The 22,522-nt window shown below is 43.4% G+C and overlaps 1 protein-coding gene across 1 annotated transcript; it reads right to left on the bottom strand.

Moving 5' to 3' along the window:
• Window positions 1-2,540: 2,540 nt before the first annotated feature.
• On the bottom strand, window positions 2,541-19,166 carry APOM (apolipoprotein M). Its single transcript, XM_060759465.2, has 7 exons — window positions 18,965-19,166; window positions 14,638-14,780; window positions 13,727-13,800; window positions 13,465-13,563; window positions 10,342-10,440; window positions 7,706-7,746; window positions 2,541-2,657 (listed from the first exon to the last, which is right to left on the bottom strand). The coding sequence occupies exons 1-6, from the start codon at window positions 19,073-19,075 to the stop codon at window positions 7,721-7,723; spliced, it is 552 nt and encodes a 183-aa protein (XP_060615448.2). The 5' UTR covers window positions 19,076-19,166; the 3' UTR covers window positions 2,541-2,657; window positions 7,706-7,720.
• Between the last annotated feature and the right edge of the window lie 3,356 nt (window positions 19,167-22,522).

Genomic DNA, 22,522 nt, shown 5'->3' on the forward strand with positions numbered 1-22,522 from the left:
CTCTCTACATGTAAAAGATATGCATAAAATATAAATGGATTTCGTGTTTAGACTTGGCTCACATATCCAAGATCTTTCATTATTGTCATATGCATGTATTCAACCATCTAGAATACCAAACACTTCTCGTTCAAGCCTTTTGGATAAGGCAGTGGTTCCCAACCTGTGGTCAGCAAGAATGAAAATATGGTTCATGGCCTCACCATTACTACACCGTTGCCTTGAAACCACACGGTAATGAGAGCAACTGGTCTCACAAAACCCTTTTATAGTGCCAAGGCAATGGGGATGTCAGGAGAGGCTGACTACCCACGCAATATTACTACTACCACATCAGTTCTAGATTTTTATTTATTTATTGTCGTGTCAGGAGCGACCTGAGAAACTGCAAGTCGCGTCTGGTGTGAGAGAATTGGCTGTCTGCAAGGACGTTGCCCAGGGGACACCCGGATGATTTGATGTTTTATCATCCTTGTGGGAGGCTTCTCTCATGTCCCTGCATGAGGAGCTGGAGCTGATAAAGGGAGCTCATCTGCCTCTCCCCAGATTCGAACCTGCGACCTGTTGGTTCTAGATTATTATACATTATTTTCGTGGGCGAGCAGATGGCGACTACTGGATGTCATTATGTTCTGTATCAGAAACTAGTGCTGATGTGGTCTATCCAATGCCATTTTCTGAATCAGTGCCCCAAATAACCAAACCAAATCTAAAGTTGGCCAAAACTGATTTGTAACCCTTTTTGGTACTAATGTTGGAGAGTGGTCCATGGTCCAAGTGGTCCCTGGTCAAAAAAAAGGTTGGGAATCACTAGGATAAGGGATGCTCTGGATGCCCTCCACAGACACTTGGAATGCACTGTATTCATTGGGCTTGGCCTCATGTAAGACGCCCCGAGTCCCTGAGAGGAGATGGTGGCAGGGTATAAATAAAGTTTAATAACAACAGCGTCCCAATGGGTGCCACCTTGTCGTGGTGGGGGGCTTAACTGCAAAAGCTCTGGCATAAACCAGTACAGGTGGTCCCAGTGGTCATTGGCGCACTGGGTGCCATGCCAAAAGATCTCAGCCGGCATTTGGAAACAATCAACATTGACAAAATCACGATCTGTGAACTGCAAAAGGCCACCTTACTTGGATTTGCACGCTTCGTTCAAAAATACATCACACCGTCCTAGACGCTTGGGAAGTGTTCGACTTGTGATTTTGTGATACGAAACCAGCATATAGATCTCGTTTGCTGTGACACACTTGAGTTTTTGTGTCAGTAAAATAATAATAATAATAATAATAATAATAATAATAATAATAATAATAACTCCCATCATCCAAAACACTAGTTGAAAGGTGATAGAAGTTTTACTCCAATGGGTAAGGTGTTTCCTGACCATTTCACTTTCTCATGAGGAACATGAGGAAGAACTTCCTGACTGTGAGAGCCGTTCAGCAGTGGAACTCTCTGCCCCGGAGTGTGGTGGAGGCTCCTCCTTTGTAGGTTTTTAAACAGAGGCTGGATGGCCATCTGTCAGGGGTGCTTTGAATGCAATATTCCTGCTTCTTGGCAGGGGGTTGGACTGGATGGCCCATGAGGTCTCTTCCAACTCTATGATTCTATGACTCATGCTTATTTTTCGCCACAATCCTATTCCTTTTTCTCTATTTTTAAACTGATTGAGACACATCTTTGCGTATTTTGCAATTATTCAATTTGCAAGAACTATATAGCAACATGTGGAGATGCATTCAATCTAGGTGGCTAGCTTTGCTGTGATCCAACTAATAGTCCTTAGGGTGCATCAACACTGTAGAATGAATGCAGTTTGATACCATTTTTCAGTGTTATGGAATCTTGGGAGGTGTAGTTTGGTGAGGCACCAGTTCTGTTTGGAAAAGAAGACTAATAAACTTGAGAAACTACAACTCGCAGAATTACATAGGCCTTTAGCCTTCTCTTCCAAAGACTACTGATGTCTTTCAAAACTACAAAGAATCTAATAGCTTTGTAGGAGCCCTTGGTGACACAATGGGTTAAACCCATGTGCCAGCAGGACTGCTGACCAACAGGCTGGCAGTTCAAATCTGAGGAGTGGAGTGAGCTCCTGCCTCAGCTCTAGCTTCCCATGCAGGGACATTAGAGAAGCCTCCCACAGGATGGTAAAAGAGCAAACATCTGGGCATTCCCTGGGCAACATCCTGGCAGACTGCCAATTCTCTCACACCAGTAGTGACTTGCAGTTTCTGAACTCACTCCTGACACACACACAAAAGCTTTCTGAGCCATAGCAGTTAAAGTGGTGTCAAACTGGCATTCATTCTACATTGCAGACATAACCTTCAAAGGCCAGATCAGGTCATTTAAGACTGGATTGTGCAAAGATCAATTTTATTATAATCATTCCAAGCAACTTTGTGTTTCAAGCAGTGATTGCTCTAATCTTGTGATTCTCAGCCACCAACACCCTCCATCAATGTCACCATTCTTGGCCTCTGATGTCATTCATTGGCCTATCCCTTCCAGTTTGGGAGAGAGGCAAAGCTAGACACAATGCAAGGAATTTTATTTAACTTGACAAGACGTGTGAAGAAATCCGCTCTCCGAGAAAACGAGGCAACTCAACTTCCCATGGATGATTAATTCCTGCCACAACGGAGCTGGAGCTGATGAGAGAACAAGAAAGACATGAAAGAGGAAATGAATGGGGGTGGGGAAGAGTAATATGAAAGAAAATGAGACTTTGTGTTTAATAGGATGTTAACACCAGAAAATAGGATCTGGTCAGGAGATTCTGGAAGACAGAGGATTCCTTTCTCAGTGAGATTAAGAACACACTGCAGTTTTGTGTTGTGTTCTTTCCTTCTTGTGATTGTCGGTAACTTTGCTTTTGCAAACCAAACAATGGTGCAGTGTTACTTCTGCATTTATTGAAATGTTAACCATGGCTGGTTTTGGGTAAGAGTTTCCAAACTTGGGAAGAAGTTGGCTTGGAGCCCAAACCAGGGACCACTCTCCAACATGATGATGATGATGATGATGATGATGATGATGATGATGATAATCTTTATTTGTACCCTGCCACCATCTCCCAAAGGGGACTTGGGGCGGCTAACATGAGGCCAAGCCCAAAAATACAATACAGCAAAATAAAATACGAAATGCAGACAATAAAATTTCATCAGAATACATTAGAACCAAAAGGGTTATAAATCAGTTTTTGGTCAACTTTAGATTTGGTTTGGGGTGCTGATTCAGAAAATTGCATTGGATAGACCACATCAGCTCTAGTTTCTGATACAAAACATATGCCTTGGTCAGCGACAGGGAAGGAGTGGCAGGCAGTGTGAAAGGAGCGGAAACAAAATAGGAGTTGGACTAGATGGCCCATGAGATCTCTTCCAACTTTATGATTCTATGATTCTATGAAATATCCTAAAAGCACCAGATTATCACCTGATTTTGGAAGCCAAGCAAGGTTAGTACATGGATGGGAGGCCAATGGTGAATTTCAGATGAAAAAGCTGGTAAAAAAACACTTCTGAGTATGCCTTGTTGAAGAAAACCATAAGAAATGGGTTTGATGTCAGCAGGCAATTTGCAATTTGAAGACACATACAGAGAGATTTAGGGGAAACTATAGTGGCATTAGCATTAACTGAAGATGTAATCCTGAGCTTTGGCTCCCTCAAAAGGAAAAAGAGGGGAGAGAAATCACAAATGGCGGGGAAGCAACTTCTGAATCCACAAAGAGGCTCTTAGTCTTCTAACCATGATTAGAACCAACATTAGTTCTGTCCAGGAGCCGAAGAATGATAAAGACCTTATCTACACTGCCACATAAAGCAGTTTGATTCTGCATTATATGTTCAGTGTAGACTGCATTATATGGCAGTATACTCATAGATGGGGCAACTTTGGCAAACACCCATAAGACTTAACTTTCTTAGTCTTTTGACCAAGCTGTTGGGCTAGCACACTGATTAATCAGATCAAGTGTAGGACTGCTGCTCAGAACCTGGAAAAATAACTACAACTCCCAAGTCGGCATGCTGTATGGGAGATTCTGGGAGTTGTACTCCTAAAGCAGTGGTTCTTAACCTGTGGTCTGTGGACCTCCAGTGGGCTGCAAGGGTGAAAATCTGGTCCATGAGCTTCTTCCCCCCCCCCTTTTTTTTATTTCCTCTCCTTTCATGCCACCTGCCACTCCTTCCTTGTCTCCGACCATGGTATATGTTCTGTATCAGAAACTAGAGTTGATGTGGTCTATCCAATGCAATTTTCTGAATCAGCACCCCAAACTAAATCTAAAGTTGACCAAATACTGATTCATAATCCTTTTGGTAGTAATGTTGGAGAGTGGCCCCTGGTCAAGTGGCCCCTGGTCAAGTAGTCCCTGTTCAAGTGCTGCCAGTTCAAAGTGGTCCCTGGTCAAAGTGGTCCATGGTCAAAGTGGTCCCTGGTCATGTAGTCCCTGGTCAAAGTGGTCCCTGGTCAAGTGCTGCCTGGTCAAAGTGGTCCCTGATCAAGTGCTGCCTGGTCAAAGTGGTCCCTGGTCAAGTGGTCCCTGGTCAAAGTGGTCCCTGGTCATGTAGTCCCTGGTCAAAGTGGTCCCTGGTCAAGTGCTGCCTGGTCAAAGTGGTCCCTGATCAAGTGCTGCCTGGTCAAAGTGGTCCCTGGTCAAGTGGTCCATGGTCAAAGTGGTCCCTGGTCATGTAGTCCCTGGTCAAAGTGGTCCCTGGTCAAGTGCTGCCTGGTCAAAGTGGTCCCTGATCAAGTGCTGCCTGGTCAAAGTGGTCCCTGGTCAAGTGGTCCATGGTCAAAGTGGTCCCTGGTCATGTAGTCCCTGGTCAAAGTGGTCCCTGGTCAAGTGCTGCCTGGTCAAAGTGGTCCCTGATCAAGTGCTGCCTGGTCAAAGTGGTCCCTGGTCAAGTGGTCCCTGGTCAAAGTGGTCCCTGGTCATGTAGTCCCTGGTCAAAGTGGTCCCTGGTCAAGTGCTGCCTGGTCAAAGTGGTCCCTGATCAAGTGCTGCCTGGTCAAAGTGGTCCCTGGTCAAGTGGTCCCTGGTCAAAGTGGTCCCTGGTCAAGTGCTGCCTGGTCAAAGTGGTCCCTGATCAAGTGCTGCCTGGTCAAAGTGGTCCCTGGTCAAGTGGTCCCTGGTCAAAGTGGTCCCTGGTCATGTAGTCCCTGGTCAAAGTGGTCCCTGGTCAAGTGCTGCCTGGTCAAAGTGGTCCCTGATCAAGTGCTGCCTGGTCAAAGTGGTCCCTGGTCAAGTGGTCCCTGGTCAAAGTGGTCCCTGGTCATGTAGTCCCTGGTCAAAGTGGTCCCTGGTCAAGTGCTGCCTGGTCAAAGTGGTCCCTGATCAAGTGCTGCCTGGTCAAAGTGGTCCCTGGTCAAGTGGTCCCTGGTCAAAGTGGTCCCTGGTCATGTAGTCCCTGGTCAAAGTGGTCCCTGGTCAAGTGCTGCCTGGTCAAAGTGGTCCCTGATCAAGTGCTGCCTGGTCAAAGTGGTCCCTGGTCAAGTGGTCCCTGGTCAAAGTGGTCCCTGGTCAAGTGCTGCCTAGTCAAAGTGGTCCCTGGTCAAGTGCTGCCTGGTCAAAGTGGTCCCTGATCAAGTGCTGCCTGGTCAAAGTGGTCCCTGGTCAAGTGGTCCCTGGTCAAAGTGGTCCCTGGTCATGTAGTCCCTGGTCAAAGTGGTCCCTGGTCAAGTGCTGCCTGGTCAAAGTGGTCCCTGATCAAGTGCTGCCTGGTCAAAGTGGTCCCTGGTCAAGTGGTCCCTGGTCAAAATGGTCCCTGGTCATGTAGTCCCTGGTCAAAGTGGTCCCTGGTCAAGTGCTGCCTAGTCAAAGTGGTCCCTGATCAAGTGCTGCCTGGTCAAAGTGGTCCCTGGTCAAGTGGTACCTGGTCAAAGTGGTCCCTGGTCATGTAGTCCCTGGTCAAAGTGGTCCCTGGTCAAAGTGGTCCCTGGTCAAGTGCTGCCTGGTCAAAGTGGTCCCTGGTCATGTAGTCCCTGGTCAAAGTGGTCCCTGGTCAAAGTGGTCCCTGGTCAAGTGCTGCCTGGTCAAAGTGGTCCCTGGTCAAGTGGTCCCTGTTCAAAGTGGTCCCTTTTGTTGTTGGCCACTTTGCGTCTCGTTTTAAGCGAGATAGGAATAATAATAATAATAATAATAATAATAATAATAATAATAGCTTTTTCTAGCACAACTCTATCCTCGAGGTATTCTCTCTAGAAATCTCTAGGTCCTTAAAGGCAGCATGACTGGAAAAAGCTGGCCATGGAATCACATTGGAGAAACTAGGGATTGCTATAAAGAATAAAGTCACTGGCTTGACTCTGAAGGAACTGAGGGTGGTTATGGCTGGTCCATGAGGTCACGAAGAGTCGGAAGTGACTGAACGAATAAACAACAACATAAAGAACATTTTAGATCTAATCTATAATAATCAAATCTGCAAAAGTCAAAACTTCAAATATGGAGGGAATCACTGTGTGTATATTCACAAACACTCATGCTGAAATGAATCTTAATCTTAAAGACACCGCCACACTCTTCTTTCTTTCTTTCTTTCTTTCTTTCGTCCTTCCTTCCTTCCTTCCTTCCTTCCTTCCTTCCTTCCTTCCTTCCCTCCCTCCCTCCCTCCCTCCCTCCCTCCCTTTTATGCTGAGATATACATGGCAATGTATTCTACATAATCTTTGCGACATCAACCAATTTGACAAAGGAAAATTGTAAAATTTTACTTTTTGGACTGCAACTCTTAGTCCAATATCAATGGCTATCCCATCTGAGGGAGATAATGGGGATTTTGTGCATAATTTCCACCACCCCAAGCACTTCCTTTACTTCTGTCAAGCCTTGAGCTACATTGCAGGATTTTATTCTCTGGTTCAGCTTCAGTTCCTCTGACATACTTGCTAAGCCTGTTGAACCTCATTGCTGCCCTGACTTGAACTGAGAGCAGGATCACAAAAAACACACCCAAGAATCGCCCAAAGTCTGCCTTCAAAGTGATGCCCTTACTCTGTTAACTTTCCTTTCCTCTCCCCTTTCCTTTCTGCTTTCCTTTCCCCTCTTTTCCATTCGTTTACTTTCCCCTCTTGTTTCCCCTTTCCTTTCATTTCCTTTCCTTTCCTTCCACCTTTCCTCTCGCTTACTTTCCCCTTTTGTTTGCCTTTTCCTTTCTCCTTTCCTTCCCCCTTTTCTTTTCTTTCCCCTCCTTTCCACTCGCTTACTTTCCCCTTTTGTTTCCCTTTTCCTTTCTCCTTTCCTTTTTCCTTTTCTTTCTCCTTTCCTTCCCCCTTCCCTTTCCTTTCCTTTCCCCTCCTTTACTTCCCCCTTTTGTTTCCCTTTTCCTTTCCTTTCTCCTTTCCTTTCCTTTCCCCTTTCCTTTCTCCTTTCCTTTCCTTCCCCCTTTCTTTTCCTTTCCTTTCCTTTTTCATTTTCTTCTCCCTTTCCTTTCTCCTTTTCTTTCCTCTTTCCTTTCTCTTTTCCTTTCTTTTCCCCATTCCTTTCCTTGGTCTTTAGCCATTTCTAGTAAAATATAGACCCCAGTATTTCATAACAATGAGCCATAGCAGTTAAAGTGGTGTCAAACTGCATTAATTCTACAGTGTGGCTATATGCCAGTTGCTTCGGGCAACAAACACTGAGGTGGAGCTGGTTTTGCAACCCAGTATGAATGAAGAGGAGGGGGTGAAGGATTATTTTTCTTACCTATAAGCTTGAAGGTCAAACATCTTGGAATTCACAAGACTCTGAAAAAGACAGGAGAGAGGACAAATGCATATGAAGATTTTGATATGATATTTATTTGTGTGTTGTTTTTCACATAAGATATATGACTGGCCTTTGGAATTTATAAGTGAACTTTGTGAGGATTTGAAAAGAGACGTCATGATGTGGTGGGTTGACTGGAAAGACATGTTGGCAGCTGATTGGCTGAGCATGCCAGGGGGCAGAGGTCTGATTGGCTGCTGTATCTGGCTTGCTGGAGAGACAAACGGTTTTAACTGCCACTTTCACTTTGGAGAGTGAAGAGATTGCTGACTGGAAATTGGAAGGACATGCCTGCCAGCTCCCTGAAGCCTAATAATTTTAAGGCATGAAGCATATTTTAAAGACTATTTTAAAAGGACTGTTCATTCCCTCTGTTCTCTGTGAATTCAGGGAGACTGCTGTATATATTGTTGCCCTGTTTGATCTTTTGAATGGAAGTAAAGATATTGTTACTTGTTACACAAGCCTGAGTGACACTTTATTATACTGCATTACACTAATGGTTCAGAAACTGTGGTAATGTTTCTGTTTATTCACATTTACCAACCCCCACAAACCTGAGCTTGCAACTCAGTTGTTGGGAGGAAGAGACAAAATGAGCCGCAACACTGTGATGCTACATCACTGTTCACATTTTTATAGTCTTCCAGCCATGAAAGCCTTCAACAACACAGTCTTCAAAATATTCTAGCCAGAGAATGGAGAAATTCCTTGGGAGGACTACAACTCCTAACACCCTCCTGCCAGCATGCAGTTTGACACCACTTTAAATTCCATAGCTTAACTGTTATGGATTCATGGGAGTTATAGTTTTACCAGGTTTTTAGCCTTCTACGCTAAAAACTCTAAAATTACAACAGCAAAACAACAGAGGGGAAATAATCAAGGACATCTAATCACCTCTCAATAAAAGATTGCTCCAGGCACTGCCATCAAATACTAATCAAGGTGGTCAGTTGAAACATTCACACCTAGCTCCAACAGACAAGAGTCCTTTGTCCCACCCTGGTCATTCCACAGATATATAAACCCATTTTCCTAGGTCCAATAGACCTCACTACCTCTGAGGATGCTTGCCATAGATGCAGGCGAAACGTCAGGAGAGAATGCCTCTAGAACATGGCCATATAGCCCGAAAAAAACTACAATAACACAGTGATTCTGGCCATGAAAGACTTCGACAATACAAGAAACTTTTCTTTTAGCTTTCTCTCTCAATATCAGTGACTCTGTTCCCAGACAGGCCCTTGTAGTTCACATGAATCCTTCAAAGGAATGACTATATGACATCCTATATTTAGCCCACCTCACATGAGTGTTTGCAGAACAACAGTCCAGGTAACTAAGGAGAAAGAGCGCTGATTTACACAATATTTAGACACGTGCCTGGAAAACACTGGCCATGTTCCTGCATCAGGACTGCAGAGCATAAATCTCTGCTAGCAGAGGGTTACGTTATCATGTTGAAGAGCAATATTGTGCAATTATTATTGTTGTCGAAAGCTTTCATGGCCAGAATCACTGGGCTGCTGTAAGTTTTCCAGGTGGTATGGTCATGTTCCAGAAGCATTCTCCCTGACGTTTTGCCCGCATTGATCTCCCCAAAGAATAATAGAATCATAGAGTTGGAAGAGACTTTGTGTGCCATCCAGTCCAACCCCCTGCCAAGAAGCAGGAATATTGCATTCAAAGCACTCCCAACAGATGGCCATCCAACCTCTGTTTAAAAGCTTCCAAAGATGGAGCCTCCACCACACTCCAGGGCAGATAGTTCCACTGCTGAACAGCTCTCACAGTCAGGAAGGTCTTTCTAATGTTCAGATGGAATCTCCTTTCTTGTAGTTTCAAGCCATTGTTCCATTGCATCCTAGTCTCCAGGGCAGTAGAAAACAAGTTCTCTCCCTCCTCTCTATGACTTCCTCTCACGTATTTACACATGGCTATCATGTCTCCTCTCAGCCTTCTCATCTTCAGGCTAAACATGCCCAGCTCTTTAAGCCGCTCCTCATAGGGCTTGTTCTCCAGGCCTTTGATCATTTTAGTCACCCTGTTCTGGACACATTGCAGCTTGACAACATCTCCCTCCAATTGTGGTGCCCAGAATTGGACATAATATTCCAGGTGTGGTCTAACCAAAACAGAATAGAGGGGTAGCATGACTTCCCTGGATCTAGACACTAGACTCCTATTGATGCAGGCCAAAATCCCTTTGGCTTTTTTTGCCGCCGCATCACGTTGTTGGCTCATGTTTAACTTGTTGTCCACGAGGACTCCAAGATCTTTTTCACACGTACTGCTCTGGAGAGCTTGAGTGCCTTGGAGATCTACCTTAAAGTTTGGAGTAAACTCGGGAATGGATTTGCCTCCACCAGCTGTGCAGAGTGAAAGGTGGGAAATTTCACAAAATCAAAAGTGGGACATTTTACAGAATCCTAGTTTTAGAAGAGGTCTCATGGGCCGTGAAGTCCAACTCAATGCAGGAAATCCAGCTAGAATATCACCAGCAGGTAACTCTTTTTGCAGATATCCAGAGAAAGAGAGTCCATCATTTCTGCTAATTTACTAATACCTACCTTGGGTCCTTGGGATAAGAAGGAATTCCTCCATTCCAAGGCAGGATGCCTTGTCCTTGAAATCCTCAATGCAATCTTCAACAGGATGGAGGACACGAGCTGGAGAAGAAAGGGAGTCCCAGCTCAAACCAAACAGAGGAAGCTACTTTATATCAAGTCAGACCATTGTTTCTTTTGCCTCTGTATTGTCAACAGAGTCAGAAGTGGAGTGGGCAGATCAAAAGACAACCAGGCAAAATGGCACTACCTAGAAGAATCCTCCACCTTGTAGAATCATAGAATCAAAGAGTTGGAAGAGACCTCATGGGCCATCCAGTCCAACCCCCTGCCAAGAAGCAGGAATATTGCGTTCAAATCACCCCCGACAGATGGCCATCCTGCCCCTGTTTAAAAGCTTCCAAAGAAGGAGCCTCCACCACACTCCGGGGCAGAGAGTTCCACTGCTGAACGGCTCTCACAGTCAGGAAGTTCTTCCTCATGTTCAGATGGAATCTCCTCTCTTGTAGTTTGAAGTCATTGTTCCACGTCCTAGTCTCCAGGGAAGCAGAAAACAAGCTTGCTCCCTCCTCCCTGTGGCTTCCTCTCACATATTTATACATGACTGGGGAGCAGAACAAACAACTCTGCATCTGTATGCTTGCCCATTATGCCCTGCCTCATGCACAGAGGAAAAATTGTTTAAGGCTACAGACAATGCAGTTGCTGTTGCCCGTTTTTGGTCAAAAATTATTTAGCTGCTTGTGCTTCTATTTTTATCAATTTTATACTTATTTATTGGAAAGGAGAGGTGGGAATTAAGATAGAAGAATAGTACAGGGAAATGTGGAAATCTGTATAAATAAAAATGTAATGGTCATTTGTGGGATTAACGTAACTCAAAAACCACTGGATCAATTGACACCAGATTTGGACACAATACACCTATCAGGCCAACGAGTGACCATGAGGTCTCTTCCAACAGTGGAAAACAAAGCGGAAGAGACTTAAAAAGGCAAAAAATTAAAAATACATTACAACACATGCACAAAACAACATATATATATATACATATACACAAAAATAAACACACGCATACACACATATATACATACACAAAACACATATACACAGACTGGGCCACAGCAATGTGTGGCAGGGGGTGGCTAGTTAGCAATACATGATAAACTAACATGCAATCTAAAAGTTAAAAAAGGCCTAAGGAAGGATAATGATTTTGAAAGTATATGGAAAATATTTATTGAAGAAACATTAAGGAAAGAAGATGGGAACCAACCCTCACCAGAAGAAATTGGGTTCTGGTGGGAGCATAAAGAAAAGAAGAACTCCGAAGATGGGGAGCACAAGGGATAGCACAACGGGGGGAAGGAGAAGAAGTAATTATACAAGTTGTAGAGACTTTTTTTTTCATAATGAAATGAATATAAATGAAATATTTTTATATATACTTACTAGCCGTCCCCTGCCATGCGTTGCCGTGGCCCAGTCTGTATATAGGTGTTTTGTGTGTGTATATATTTGTGTATCTGTGTATAAATGTGTGTTTGCATATATATATATGGTATATATGTGTGCACATATGTGTGTGAGTAGATGTGTTTATAAGTGTGTTTATATTTGTGTGTTTATATGTGTATATGTATATTGTGTATATGTGTGTGCTTGTTTATATGCATATTTGTGTACATATATGTATGTATGTGTGCATGTGTATATATGTGTGTGCTTGGATATATATTGTTGTTGTTCATTTGTTCAGTCGTCTCCGACTCTTCGTGACCTCATGGACCAACCCACGCCAGAGCTCCCTGTCGGCCGTCACCACCCCCAGCTCCTTCAAGGTCATTCCAGTCACTTCAAGGATGCCATCCATCCATCTTGCCCTTGGTCGGCCCCTCTTCCTTTTGCCTTCCACTTTCCCCAGCATAATTGTCTTCTCTAGGCTTTCCTGTCTCCTCATGATGTGGCCAAAGTACTTCAACTTTGTCTCTAGTATCTTTCCCTCCAGTGAGCAGCCGGGCTTTATTTCCTGGAGGATGGACTGGTTGGATCTTCTCGCAGTCCAAGGCACTCTCAGAACTTTCCTCCAACACCACAGCTCAAAAGCATCGATCTTCCTTCGCTCAGCCTTCCCTAAGGTCCAGCTCTCACATCCGTAGGTTACTACAGGGAATACCATGGCTTTGACTAGGCGGATCTTAGTTGCCAGTCTGATGTCTCTACTCTTTACTATTTTATCGAGACTGGACATTGCTCTCCTCCCAAGAAGTAAGCGTCTTCTGATTTCCTGGCCACAGTCTGCATCTGCAGTAATCTTTGCGCCTAGAAATACAAAGTCTGTCACGGCCTCCACATTTTCTCCCTCTATTTTCCAGTTGTCAATCATTCTTGTTGCCATAATCTTGGTTTTTTTGATATATATACATATGTTTTTTTGGATATATATACATATGTGTATATATGTGTGCATGTGTATATGTGTGTGTGTGTGTGTGTGTGTGTGTATGTGTGTGTGTATATATATATATATATATATATATATATATATATATATGAGATGTATTTTGTGGGGTTTTAAGTCCATTCTGCTGGGTTGTTTTTTTGTTTTTGTATTTTTAAGGGTGATGAACACTCGTTGGACTGTTAGGTGTATTGTGTCAAAATTTGGCAGCAATTCGTCCAGTGGTTTCTGAGTTATGTTAATCCCACAAACAAACATTACATTTTTATTTATATAGATTTATGCAATGCCTCTGACACAAAATAAATAAATATTGTCAAATCTGAGCTTGTTCATGTTTCAGATTTTGCAAATCCTGATGGTATCGCATTCATGTACAAGTCAATCCAGACCCTGCTTAATTTGTGAAATCAGACAAATCATTGGATATGTTGGTATGTATCACCAAATCCAAGAAGTACACTGGGAATAGTTGGGTCCCAACATCACTACCCAAAGTTTAGAAATATTATTTCTAGGGTGATGATTCCTAGTGACCATTCTGAGTACAAGATTTTGCATGGTTGCTATCCAAAAAGGGTAATCTCTTTCAAGCTTTGCCACATCCTCTCAAATATCACTTTTCACCTTTCAACTAAATTCAGGAATCTGGGCAACATACTCACAATACAAAAGGATTCTATGATAGTCTTGGTCTGTTTCCTGGACAATGATGGAGTCCGGACACTTGGCGGAGAACAGTTCTGTCTTCATATGGGGTCGACCTGCAGGAGTGGAACCAGAAACAAATAGTTTAATAGCGCAAGAGGGATGGGGAAGGAGTGACGAATGAGGCTGTGTTTGCCCACCAAGTCTGATGATGATGCAATGGGCAGGTTTAGCAGACTGTCCATCGCAAATGGCTTCAAAACTGAGGTTGGGTCTCACCTTCTGTTGCCAGATCAGCACTCCCTTCCTTAAGCAAGTAAATCCATGATTTGGGAACACACTGGCCTGTCTTCCTGGGAAAGAAAAATACAGAGAACAAAGTTATGTGTGGATGAATAACAAGCAGGAAAAATAACTGGAAAAACCAATGTAAATAGAGCTGCAGGAGAATGGATATGACTGCCTTACTATTGATTTCACCAATGTTTCGGACTATTTCTCCCATCCTCATCAGACTGGAGGGTTTAGGTAGCCTCTAGTTATGTTGGATTGCAAGACCCATCATTACCAGACAGCTGCATAAGGGAGGGCCAGGATATAGCAAATAAGGTACAGGGTCAAAGCTCCCTGGACTCAACCTGGAATTAAGGATCCCTAACATGGAAAAAACCTTGGGTCATTCAGTGTATTGCCCAAAGAGTGAATTATACCACATTCCTCAGGCATTTTGTATTTTTGGCTGCCGTTCCTAGGGGAGGAAGTTGAAATCTAAAATCTATTCCTATCAGGTTGAGCTCCATAAAAGGACTAAGATAACATCAAGGACTTTCCCCAAAGCCACTTCTCAGAAATACATCTACATTTCACAACACATATATGGCACCCTGGTGGCGAAGTGGTTAAACCACTGAGGTGCTTAAAGGTTGATGGTTCAAAACCAGGGAACGGGGTGAGCACCTGCTGTTAGGTTTAGTTGCTGCCAACCTAGCAGTTCAAAAACATGCAAATGTGAGTAGATCAATAGGTACCACTTTGGTAGGAAGGTAATCCAGCCTTTTTTAATTTGCTGTTTTCCCACTTTTGGAGGGACACCTGCAGCCCTTGCTTATCTTCGGATGGTTGGAGGGCCATGAAAAGGCAGCTTGCAATTTGAAGTAGCAGACAGGTGGTTTGGAGGGAAGGACACTTACAACCGGATGGCCGCTCGCAGTTGCAGGTGCTCTGCGTCGTTGCTCTGTGTCATGCTAAATAGAGTGCTGTCCAGGCTGGTAAATGTCCTCAATGAGGAAGGGGACGATGAAGCGGCAGCTACGAAAAGCCATCTGCCAAGGTACTGCAAAGGAAAGACATTTGGGTTACTTTTGGGACTAGTTTACATGTTACATACCAAAATCAAAACAGCAAAGGTGGAGAAAATCGTACCAAGACTGCTTATAAAATTATTGCTAACAAACTAGAACTTCCTGACTGTGAGAGCCATTCAGCAGTGGAACTCTCTGCCGCGGAGTGTGGTGGAGGCTCCTTCTTTGGAAGCTTTTAAACAGAGGCTGGATGGCCATCTGTCAGGGGTGCTTTGAATGCAATATTCCTGCTTCTTGGCAGGGGGTTGGACTGGATGGCCCATGAGGTCTCTTCCAACTCTTTGATTCTATGATTCTATTAATTTCCTGAATAGGACTATATAGTAGTACAACTCTCATATTCAGGGGACCAATACTCATGGTTTCCTTTATCTTGATATACCTTGTTTTCCCAAAAATAAGACATCCCCCCAAAATAAGACATAGTAGAGGTTTTGCTCAATTGCTAAACATAAGGCCTCCCCCCGAAAGGAAGACCTAGCAAAGTTTTGTTTGGAAGCATGCTCCCTCTGGTGGCCAGAAGCTGCAATACCATCCCTCTGTGTGAGGCCCAGTATATTTATGATACTGACAACTACAGTACAGTATACCTATATAAATAAAAATGTAATGTTCGTTTGTGGGTTTAACATAACTCAAAAACCACTGGATGAATTGACACCAAATTTGGACACAATACACCTATCAGGCCAACGAGTGACCATCACTCACAAAAACACTGAAAAACACAGCAGAAGAGACTTAAAAAGGCAAAAAAATAAAAAATACATTACAATGCAGGTGCAAAGCCACATATACACATATATACACACACAAAACACATATATACAGCGTGGGCCACAGCAACGCATGGCAGGGAATGGCTAGTAATAAATATATCTATATAAATAAAAATGCAATGTTTAGGTTCTTGTGGGTTTTTTCGGGCTATAGAGCCGTGTTCTAGAGGCATTTCTCCTGACGTTTCGCCTGCATCTATGGCAAGCATCCTCAGAGGTAGGTAATGCTTGCCATAGATGCAGGCGAAACGTCAGGAGAAATGTCTCTAGAACATGGCTCTATAGCCCGAAAAAACCCACAAGAACCTAGTGATTCCAGCCATGAAAGCCTTCGACAATACAATGTAATGTTTGTTTGTGAGATTAACATAACTCAAAAACCACTGAACAAATTCACACCAAATACACCTATCAAGCCAACAAGTGACCATCACTCATAAAAACACTGAAAAACACAGTGCGAGAGACAAAGGCAAAAAATAAAAATTACATTACAACGCATGTGCAAAACCACATATATACACATACAAAACTCATATATACAGAGAAAGCTAGACCCAGCGGGATGGAAATAGTAAATTCAAACCGACAAATTGTATAAAAATGTCTGTTTTACTATTGCCTAGGATCTCAGCTTCCTTCTGTGGCTTACCGCAAGCTGGCATCCTTTTCATCTGACTTGAATAAACTACTTTGGTGGCTTCTTTTTCAACTTGGTCAGATTTCCTGATTGGGAACATTGGGTTTAACTTCTTTGTCTTGCCAGGAACTTGGATCCACAGATGGCCTGCTACCAGTACTGGCCACCTGCTTAATGGGGCTTTGTATCTGCATCTTGGGTTTCACTGTCTGCAGCCCAGATCTCACTATCCACGGCTGCTTTAAATTGTTCTGTTTCACACCTTTCTCTGCAACATATTTATTTATTTATTTATTTACAGTATTTATATTCCGCCCTTCTCATCCCGAAGGGGACTCAGGGCGGATCACAATCTATATAAATAAAAATGTAATGTTCGTTTGTGGGATTAACAGAACTCAAAAACCACTGGACGAATTGAAACCAAATGTGGACACGACAGCTAACAACCCAATGTATGTCCTTCACTCAAAAAAATGATTTTGTTATTTCGGAGTTGTAGTTCCTGGGATTTGTAGTTCACCTACAATCAAAGAGCATTCTGAACCGCACCAACAATGGAATTGAACCAAACTTGGCACACAGTTCTCCCATGCTCAACACAAAATACTGGAACGGTTTGGTGGGCAGTGTCCTTTGGTTTTGGAGTTGTAGTTCACCTACATCCAGAGAGCACTGTGGACTCAAACAATGATGGATCTGGACCAAACTCTACACAAAGACTCAATATGCCCAAATGTGAACAGTGGTGGAGTTTGGGGAAAATAGAATCTTGAAATTTGGGAGTTGTAGTTGCTGGTATTTATAGCTCACCTACAATCACAAAGCATTCAGAACATCACCAAAGATAGAATTGGGCCGAACCTCCCACAAGAACCCCCATGTGGGCCACAGCAACACGTGCCAGGGGACGGCTAGTGTACATATATACGACAAACATTCAATGCCGTTTTTGACATACAAGACATACAGACAGATAGAGGCCATTCGGTTCTTCCATTTCGGATCCTGGAGGTTGCTCGATTCGGCCACAAGGGGAGCTGTCGCTTCGTCCACTATGACGTCGAGCCTTTTTGATCGTAGTATTTCCTCCTTGCTCTCCGGCATTTTTATGGTGTCATAAATTAGCCTCCCCGCTTTAAGCGGTCCCTAATTCCTCAACTCACAGCTCACAGTTATTTTTGCACTGCTTAGGTTGACAGTGAGCTGGGCATTTTTAAAACAGATATTTTTTTAACAGCTATTAACAGTTGGGCACTCAACCCTGACTCGGGCTTCAAACTTGCCACCTTTCCATGGCAGTGATTTATTGCTGCAGATTAATAATAATAAAACTTTATTTGTACCCCTCTACCATCTCCCCAAGGGACTCGGTGTGGCTTACATGAGGCCGAGCCCACAATACAACAATAAACAATAGCAACAGTAATACAAAACAATAAATAAACTCATAAGCCGAAAATAAGCAATAAACATGAAGAATAACAGGACACATTTAAAAACCTATGGCTGGGCCAAATGTAGTAATTAAAATTTAAAAATAATGCTGGGTATGACAAGGTGACATATAACTAGGGTAAAAGTTTTGGAGAGAGATGAGAGGTGCAGACAAACCTAGATCACTAATATAGTGCGTTTGGGGACATATTGCTGCGAGTTGTGATTAACCAGTTGTGCTACCAGCCCGGCCCCAACATACAGCTTATATACATTATATCTAGTTCTTTCTATCTCTGAGCATAGATTATTCTCGCTGCAATAATAATATAAAATAGTTTATTTTCTAGGAGACTGTATAGCGTCCCCAACGAACACAGTTCTAGTTTCATTGTGAATTTAACTTTTACATTGTCTACATGCATTATGTGTATCTGACTCCAATACTTCTGGGTCTTTTTACAAGACCACCACATACGGTAAATAATGTCCCAACATTTTCCTGATATTACCAACAATTACTGGATCTACTTTTATACAAATTAAAAAGCCTTTCTGGTGTCAGATATAACCTCTATATAACACTGTGCAACATGATTTTTGTTCCTGGGTTATAAATGTCATTTCCTAATTGGTTCTATCATAAAAGCATAGAAAATGTGAACATTTTGCTATAGTTTTTCAATGAATAGCTCATCCAGCCTCTGTTTAAAAGCTTCCAAAGAAGGAGCCTCCACCATGCTCCGGGGCAGAGAGTTCCACTGCTGAACAGCTCTCACAGTCAGGAAGTTCTTCCTCATGTTCAGATGGAATCTCCTCTCTTGTAGTTTGAAGCCACTGTTCCATTGCGTCCTAGTCTCCAGGGAAGCAGAAAACAAGCTTGCTCCCTCCTCCCTGTGGCTTCCTCTCACATATTTATACATGGCTATCATATCTCCTCTCAGCCTTCTCTTCTTCAGGCTAAACATGCCCAGCTCCTTAAGCCGCTCCTCATAGGGCTTGTTCTCCAGACCTTTGATCATTTTAGTTGCCCTCCTCTGGACACATTCTAGATTGTCAATATCTCTCTTGAATTGTGTTGCCCAGAATTGGACACAATATTCCAGGTGTGGTCTAACCAAAGCAGAATAGAGGGGTAGCATTACTTCCCTAGATCTAGACACTATGCTCTTATTGATGCAGGCCAAAATCCCATTGGCCTTTTTTGCCGCCAATCTATTGAGATGTTTATTATTTGGAGAAGCAATTTGATTTCAGCAGCACCCATCCATGTACCCATCTCCCATACGTCTTTTGTTACCTGATCTCGGTTTAGTTCACTTGCTTGCAACTTCACAGGGTCTTCGCACAAGGAGAAAGCATCCACAAAGACCCCGTACAGGTAGAAGATATAGTACCACGGTCCTTCCATTGCGGGAATTACCGCTGGAGTTGGCTCTGAGCACCAGCCTCTTCTACCAACATCCGGTGAGGTTCACCTTTGTCCCACGCTTGCAAAATGTTCAGTCCTCTGGGGTCTAGAGTCCATTCTGTGAGTGAAACTAAAATCCCGAAAGACCCTAGCAAGCAAAACCAGGGGCCAGAGAGCAAACAAAGGGGTGAGCAAGTCCAGCAGTGTTTGAGATGATGGAGAGTATGTGCTTAATGGTACAAAAGGTCACAGAAAGGGTAAGAAAGGGATTGTTTTTTTTCCTCTTAGGATATAGAATGCAAGAAGTTTGATGCCACTTTAACCGTCATGGCTCAATGCTATAGAATCCTGGGAGTTGTAGTATGGGAAGGCAACAGCACCCTTGGGCAAATATCTAACAATGCTACAACTACCATGATCCCATAAGCAGGATTCAATTCCCTGTTTGGCTATGGAAACATACTTAGTGGCTTGGGGAGAGTCACATACTCTCAACCCCAAAATATCCCATGGGAGTTGCAATTTGGTGAGATGCCAACACTCTTTGCCAGAGAAGGCAAAAGATCTTGTAAAACTACAACTCCCACAGCATTGAGTTGCTGACTGCTGATAAATAGAATTCATTCTACATTGTAGGTATATTTAAAGTTCCCTTGCTTTGCAGCACAGCCCTGCCTCGATTCCTTGCATATTCACCTTCGATTCTCGTCATTAAAGGAAATGCATTGTTTCATTATTGGAACTGTGTTGGAGGACATAGGCTAGATCCACACTGCCAAGTAATACAGTTTGAATCTGCATTATAAGGTCAGTGTGTAGACCCGAATAAATTCAATTGAACTGCCTTTTATGTGTTTACACTGCATTATATGGCACTGCATTATATGTGTTTACACAGCATTATAAAGGGCTGGGCATGTTTAGCCTGAAGAAGAGAAGGCTGAGAGGAGACATGATAGCTATGTATAAATATGTGAGAGGAAGTCATAGGGAGGAGGGAGCAATGGCTTCAAACTACAAGAGAGGAGATTCCATCTGAACATTAAAAAGAACTTCCTGACTGTGAGAGCCGTTCAGCAGTGGAACTCTCTGCCCCAGAGTGTGGTGGAGGCTCCTTCTTTGGAAGCTTTTAAACAGAGGCTGAATGGCCATCTGCCAGGGGTGATTTGAATGCAATATCCCTGCTTCTTGGCAGGGGGTTGGATTGGATGACCTATGAGGGATTGGTGTAGAGAAAGGGGGATTGGTGTAGAGAAAGGGGGCGGACCTTTGGAAAAGCTGACAGGAAAAAAGTAGCGTTTTAAAATCTGGAGGCTTGTGTGTGTTAGAGGAGGGAGTTGGAGCGGATAGTTAGGAGAGAGCAGTTTTAGATTAGGAATAGCAGTGAAGAATGAGGAAGAAGTCTAACTTGGAAATAGATTCTAGATAGTTACTTCATAGGAAGGACTATAGCTAGACAGTCCCTGAGGTATTGCGCTGTTTGTAGGGAAGAATCTATTTTGAGGGGAAAATATAAATTCCCAGTTTTGAATTTGTGACTGAAACTGAAAACTGTACTATTTAATGCAACCGATAAGCTTTTTGTACCTGAAATACTTTCAAGACTGTTTAATAAACTTGTTATTCTATTTTCACACTACCACAGACTGTGTGTGAATATATTAGATAAAAATATAACCTCTCTAAAGCGAGATCGAACAGCATTGTAACATAAAGAAATGTTACTTGGTTTCCCTCAGCACTAAAAATAGAAAGTTGGCAGCATAACCAAACAGAAGAACAGTTTCAATATTTCTCAGTCATCATCCATTATACAGACAAAAACTTACACAGTTTATGTTTCTCCCTGTTAAACAAAAGTAAATAAGTAAATAAGTCTTTATAATTTGATTTGGCAGCTAGCGGGATCCATTAAGTGATCCAGGTATAATATTGGTGGCAGCATTGGTGTATCGTTTGATCTGTTGTAGGGGCAACGAAACCAGAATATTTCCCAAAAGGCAGAAGCCCCCTTTCCAATAGGGAGGGCAAGGATGGACACCACGAAAGTTGAATCCTTTAAATTGCAAAAAACTATTTATTATTGCGTGGCCATAGCAATAACGACAAACAAGCATACAGGGATGCGATCAAAGGGTTTGTCGCTGATATCGAGCTCTTTTGTGGGGCTCTCCCAGCGGGGGAGATCCCTGAAGACCGCTAAAGGGGTCTTTTGACCTCGGTGAGCAGCCAGCGAAAGCCAATCCAAAGCGCAAAATATTAAGAATTAATCTCACCAGAGGCTGAAGAGGTATCCAGTGACCGAAGCGTTTATTTCTGCAATTCAGCTGAAAAGTGATAGTTCACATACAAGCATACATTCACAGAAGTTCCAGGCATTTTTATACAGTCAGAACAAAGGCAAAACAGTTTGAAAATCCCACCCGCCCTCTGTCAGCCGGCTTCGCCCTGATTGGCTGGCCCCGGAACAGCTGGGAGGAGGCTTGGCCGCATGTCCCGCCTCTTGACCAATCAGCAAGCGTTGCTGCCTCCTAGCGCCTCCGAAGATGGTCCAATCAGCAGACAGGAGGCGGGACGAAGTTTGGCAATCCGGGGGAAATGGGATGCCCCAGGGGGCATCAGCCAGCTGTTACTGGGCCTTTGTTCTTATCGATGGAGTGGCAGACAAGGGGGACAATGGGTTTCCCCCGGCCCATGATTGGATTTGGGAGAAAATATGAAAAGGTGAAAGAAGGGGCTATTGACGGCGTTCGGACCTCAGGGGATCAACAAACACCACAAATTGAGTTAATCAATCTTTCTTCCTGAGTCTTGTTGACCCATCTCTCATCTCATTGTCTGCTCTGAAAACAAGCCTCGAGACAGAATCAATCACGGGCCCATGCAAATGTAGATATGGACTGGTTTTTGGAGGACAAAGGATTTCCTCTCTGTTGGCAGTAATCTTTGGGTCACATTCCTTTTGGGGCGAAGTTCAGAGGGAAAAGGTGGGGAGGGGAGTCAGGGTACATTTTATATGATATTCCACTATATACATTTTATATGCTTCACATACTTCATACATTTCATGAGTGAATTCCCATCCCCATCCCAGCAAAGTTTATTAGAAACAATAACAATAATAAATGCATTTCATTTTGTCGGAATCATAGTCTTCTTGGTGAAGGCGCATGTAGGCTGAGGCTGCTTGTCCTTCCAGGCAAGCCCGGTCTGAGGTTCGTGTCCAAAAGTGTGGCAGGGAAACAGTCCAAGGTAATAAGGCAGAAAGTCAATAAGTGAGGGCAAAAGAGTCCAAAGAGAATTTCCAAACTGCAAGTGGTGGGGCAATGTCCTTTGGGAAACTACATTTCCCTGATCAGGGGCCAGGGTCCATGCCTGGCCGCCTTTCCGGGACTCCTGCGAGTGGCCGCAGTGGGTCCCTGGCTGTTGGATCCAAGCGGGAGTGAG

The sequence above is a fragment of the Anolis sagrei genome, chromosome 2 (assembly GCF_037176765.1).
Source record: "Anolis sagrei isolate rAnoSag1 chromosome 2, rAnoSag1.mat, whole genome shotgun sequence".
Lineage (NCBI taxonomy): Eukaryota > Metazoa > Chordata > Lepidosauria > Squamata > Dactyloidae > Anolis > Anolis sagrei.